This window comes from Pistacia vera, unplaced genomic scaffold (genome assembly GCF_008641045.1).
Source record: "Pistacia vera cultivar Batoury unplaced genomic scaffold, PisVer_v2 Contig133, whole genome shotgun sequence".
Lineage (NCBI taxonomy): Eukaryota > Viridiplantae > Streptophyta > Magnoliopsida > Sapindales > Anacardiaceae > Pistacia > Pistacia vera.
The window spans coordinates 561017-566305 of record NW_022195391.1 but is presented as its reverse complement, the minus strand read 5'-3'; the positions used below and the strand labels follow the sequence as shown (position 1 = coordinate 566305).

At 35.0% G+C, this 5289-nt stretch overlaps 1 protein-coding gene across 1 annotated transcript; it reads left to right on the top strand.

The window, feature by feature from the left end:
- Positions 1–1450: 1450 nt before the first annotated feature.
- Positions 1451–4083, top strand: LOC116122298 (disease resistance protein RPM1-like). The gene is made up of 2 exons (XM_031408163.1): positions 1451–3308; positions 3925–4083. Exon 1 carries the CDS (start codon positions 1451–1453, stop codon positions 3299–3301), a length of 1851 nt encoding a protein of 616 aa, XP_031264023.1. The 3' UTR covers positions 3302–3308; positions 3925–4083.
- The last annotated feature ends 1206 nt before the right edge of the window (positions 4084–5289 follow it).

Genomic DNA, 5289 nt, shown 5'->3' with positions numbered 1-5289 from the left:
TTCTAGGTAAATAATTTAACGACAAAAAAATACTGTTTTCAAGATCGCACCCCTGCATTTACATCAGTCAAAAATTTGACATGAACACTTATAATGGTCGAATGTTGACTACACAAACATCAAATTAACATAGACCCTTGGATCATGGTCAAATGTTGACTTGACCTCAATCTAACAGTGTGGATAACAGTCTCTTTAGAATAATATTCAGAAATTAGAGTTGTTGATTTGATATGTGGGACCCATCTCCAACCCGTGAAGGGTTTAAGTTAACTACTAGAACTTTTTCACAGTAATATATGTTTAATTAATTAATTAAAATAAATTATCTCAAAAGACTAAAAAATTGCAACTAACATTTGGCAGAGACGACATAATACATATGCATCCAAGTGGGAAGGAAGACCTTACGTATTTCTTAACAATTATATGGCACCCATCTCCACCCTTGAGTTACGGAGGGTAAAGGGTTTAACTACTACAACTTTTTCACAGAATTAAGATGGAGTGAACAAGAAAAAGGTTATCAGATATGGCAGAGTGTTCAGTGAACGTTGCTATACAAACCTTGGCTTCCTTGCTTGTCCAAGAAACCAAGTTGTTGACAAGTGTAAAGAAACAAGTTGAAAGCATCAAAAGAGAATTGGAGATCATCAGCTCTTTTCTCAAGGATGCAGATACAATGGCAGCGGCCGAAGAAGAAGGAGAAATCAATGGAGGTGTCGTAAGTACTTGGGTAAAACAAGTAAGGGAAGAAGCTTATCACATTGAAGACGTCATAGATGAGTACATACTTAATGAGGCGAAGCGTCATGAACCTGATGGCAAAGGTCTCACTGGTTTCCTTTGTAAAATGTGTTGCTTCATCAATAAACTTGAGATGCGTCATGGAATTTCATCTGAGATTAAAGATATCCAATCATCACTTGGTGACATACACAGAAGAGCAGAACACTATAACTTTAGGCACATAGATCAAGGAGATGTTATACCACACGACTCTCGAGTTGGTTCCTTTCTCATCCCAGGCGCTGAAGTTGTGGGCCTTGAATCTACTATAGACCAATTGATTGGTTTGTTGGTAAGTGGAACATCCAACCGTTCAGTGGTTGCAATTGTGGGCGAAGGAGGACTTGGCAAGACGACTCTTGCCGGGAAAATTTATAAGAATGATACAATGAAGAAGCATTTCGATTGTCAGGCTTGGATCACAGTTGGGAAAGAATGCACCAAAACGGATATACTAAGGAAAACTATACAAGAATTTGATCGTGTGACAAGGTCTACAAATGGAGAGATGGACAAAATGGAGGAGAAAGATCTGCTCGCCACACTGGAGAGACAATTAAAAGACAAGTGTTACATGGTTGTGTTCGATGACGTGTGGACAGCTGATTTTTGGTGATATATAGAGTATGCTTTAATTGAGAACAATAAAAGCAGTAAGATTATGCTTACAACTAGAAACAGGGGCATTGTTGATTTGATTCCTTCTGTTGATGTCCATAGGCTACAGCCCTTGCCGTCAGATAAGGCGTTTGAACTCTTTTGTAGAAAGGCTTTTGGTTCTCAAGGGTGTTGCCCGCCCGAGTTGGAGAAACTATCTCATGACATTCTTCGGAAATGTGGAGGTTTACCACTAGCAATTGTTGCCGTAGGTGGTCTTCTCTCAAACAAGAACAAGGTTGCTTTTGAATGGAAAAACTTACTTGATGACTTGGCGTCACAGTTGGGAAGCGATTCTCATCTAAAAGATTGCAACAAAGTCTTATTAGAAGGTTATTATGGTCTACCTCACCATCTCAAATCTTGCCTCTTGTATTTTGGTTTTCTTCCAGAAAGCTACACAATCAATTGTGCAAGACTGATTCGCCTATGGATTGCTGAGGGCTTTGTCCCTTATTCCAAAGGTCGCACACCTGAACAAGTTGCTGAAGAATTCTTGATCGATCTCATTAACAGAAGCTTGGTTCAAGTGGTAGACACAGATTTCATTGGAAGACCTAGACATTGTCAAGTCCATGATCTGATGCATGAGATTATCCTTAGAAAGGCCGAATGTTTGGGCTTCTCTCATTTTGTGAACAAAGAACACTCAAATCTCTCTAGCAAGATTCGGCGCATTTCAATACAAGGAAGTACGGATACCGTTCTTGAGAGCATCAAGGTCTCAAAGATACGTTCTGTTTCTCTTTTCAATGTTGATAGGTTGCCTAACTCTTTCATGACTACACTTGTTGTGGATTTCAAACTTATAAAAGTACTTGATTTTGAAGATAGTCCTATAGAGTATCTTCCTGAAAGAGTGGGAAACCTCTTCCATTTGCACTACTTAAGTGTGAAAAATACAAAAGTAGGAGTACTTCCCAAGTCCATTGGTAAGCTTCTCAACTTGGAAACATTGAATTTGAAGCTTTCTCTTGTCACTGAGATTCCTGTTGAGATCAAGAATCTTAAAAAATTGCGTTATCTATTGATATACCATTTGGATAGTAGTGGTCGTTATGAAAGTGTAAAAATACCTGTGGGGTTGGGCTCTTTATTGGATCTGCAAAAGCTAGGTTCTGTGGAAGCTAATTTCGAAGTCCTCAAAGAGCTTAGGAAGCTAAGGCATCTAAGAAAGTTAGATATTAGGGTGAAAAATGGAAATGAGAATGATCTGTGTGCTTGTATTGCCAATATGGAAAAACTTGAATCTCTAAGTCTTCAGTCGACAGGTAGAGAGGAAATTCTTGATACAGAATCGATGACTTCTCCTCCTCATGGTCTTCAGCGCCTCTTCTTAAGAGGAAATATGAAGAAGTTGCCAGATTGGATTTTTAAACTTGAACATATTATCAGACTTACTTTGGATTTGTCAGGACTAACCGATGATCCCATAAGAGTCCTTCATGCCCTTCCTAATTTGTTGGACCTTATGCTATGGGACACATGCCATGATGAGCAATTACATTTCAAAGAAGGTTGGTTTCCAAAACTAAAAATTTTGAACATCATTGACTTTAGAGGAGTGGAATTGATGATTATAGACAAAGGTGCAATGCCTAACCTTGAACACTTACTTATTAGACGATTCCCTCGGTTGATAGAGATTCCAATTGGAATTGAACATCTAAGCAACCTAAAGTTTCTTATGTTCCGTTATATGTTGAAAGAAGTTTGTTATATGATACAAGACGAGAAGTGGAAGAAAGTTACCCAACATATACAGAAAGTCTATGTCACTTACATGGAAGCAGGAAAACTCGTTCTTACAACTATTGAAGAAGTGGCGCGAAGTAACAAGTCTTGTCATCTGTGAACAACAGGTATTTGATTTTAATTATATAAGACTTAGTTTGATCTTGATTTTATATCTTCTGTTCAACTATAAAAGTAAAAATCTTATAATCTTTTCATGACAATGACTTAGGCTATGTTTTGATTGTTTGTTTGTTTGTTTTTTCCCCCCCTTTTTTTAGCACTTTTCACTTAATACAAAAAGTATAATTTTGTAATTTATTTCAAAAATCTGAATAATTTTTTTTTTTTTTTTTTTAAATACACAAGTCTAATTATCATAATAAATGTAAATGTAAATAAAAAATTTCTTATAATTTTTTTAAATTACCTTAATTACTTGATTAAGTTTTGGTTGTCAGAATCTGGTACCGACAACCGTGGATCCCCTCATTGAAATTTATTTGGCTATATTAGGTAACAATATTTGTATCAAAATAATTCAATTTATCTATCTATCTATATCTACAATTATTTTTGCAATATATGCAACGTTCCGGGGTTTGACGGAGAAAGTTCAGGTGGTCACATATTAATGAATTTTTAACGCATATTAACACTTTAGAACTGAATATCAAGTAAAGTATGATATTTTGTTATCCTATAAATAACTAAGACTTGTGTTTTTTCTATTATCATGAACAGAAGATGTATCTTGGATTGCGAGAACATCATGAATAAACCAGGTAATTCCAAGATTTTATATACTTTTTTCTTGTGAATGGTGTAGTATTGGTGGGCAATGTGTGATTGTTGTATTGTCCGGGTAATGCTAGTAAGACATAGAAGTATTACTTGCAGTTGTTCATCAATTTCCTTGTGTAATATGTAAAATACGTTTTATTTGCTGATGTTATTGTAATGTTGTTTAATTTATTGTCTTGGGATTTTTCCCTTTCAATGGAAGTTTATTGATAGCTACTTCCATTTGAAAGTTCAAGAAAGTATGACACCTCTGCCAATAGTAAACAACTCTCCTAATTTACCATGTTTCCATTTATTTGGTCAGTTGTATTCTATGAACCTGCATGTACTTGATTTAATTGTTCCAGTAGAGATGCAGTATTTATAGTTGTAATTTACCAAGTTCTCACTTGTAAATCTACTGAGATTTTTTGTTTGTTTATGTTATTGTAATAGTTATGTTGTTAAATAGCTATTAAACTCTTCTCTTTCGCAGCCAATAAAAAACAAGTTCCCTTATTTTACCCTGTTTCCATGGATGCAGTTGGTTTATACTATAAACCTGCATGTTCATAAAATAATTTGGTACCTAAATATTAAATTATATTTGTATATTATTTATTTATTTTTCCCATCTTATATATATAGTTCCTTTCTTGAAAATGGTGTTGCATTGCATTGGTTCAGCTTCGTCATATTGTTCTATTTTCTGGAAAATGTTGGTAGAGATGCAGTGTTGCTGCAGGCACTTTGTTCATCAACTTTCTAGTAAAATTCCTAATTTCTACTGAGTTTATTATTGTTGCTGATGTTATTGTGATAGTCTTTGTGTTTGTTAATTTCTGTCAACTATGTTGTTCAAAACATATTATTAAACTCTTTTCTTCTGCTTGGATTGTTTAGCACTTTCGGTAGATGCTTATTGATGGCTACTTCCATTGGAAGTTGAAGAAAGTATAAGCCTTTTTGTGAATACACCTCGGCCAACCAAAAACAACTCCCCTGTTTCCGTGGATTTGGTTGGTTTTTATATGAACCTGCATATTATAAGGGTAATTTCCCAATTGTAAAATCTTAGATAGCTGAGGTCTCTCTTTTATAATTACATATCACCCAAAAGTATAACCTTTGCTCATAACGACAAGCCATAAACCACCATGAAATCTGTGATAACTCGATCCCATTGATATAAATTGGAATACAAAATATAATAACTGAAATTTATTATGAATAAAAAACTTCCACATCTAAGTTTTCATCAAACAATTAATAATGTGTAGCTTGAAATAGATTTAATAAAAATTCGGTCCAGCCAAGAAAGACTAG

Excerpts from the sequence above, each read along its gene's own strand:
- LOC116122298 (XM_031408163.1), top strand. The coding sequence starts at position 1,451 with ATGCTTACAACTAGAAACAGGGGCATTGTTGATTTGATTCCTTCTGTT.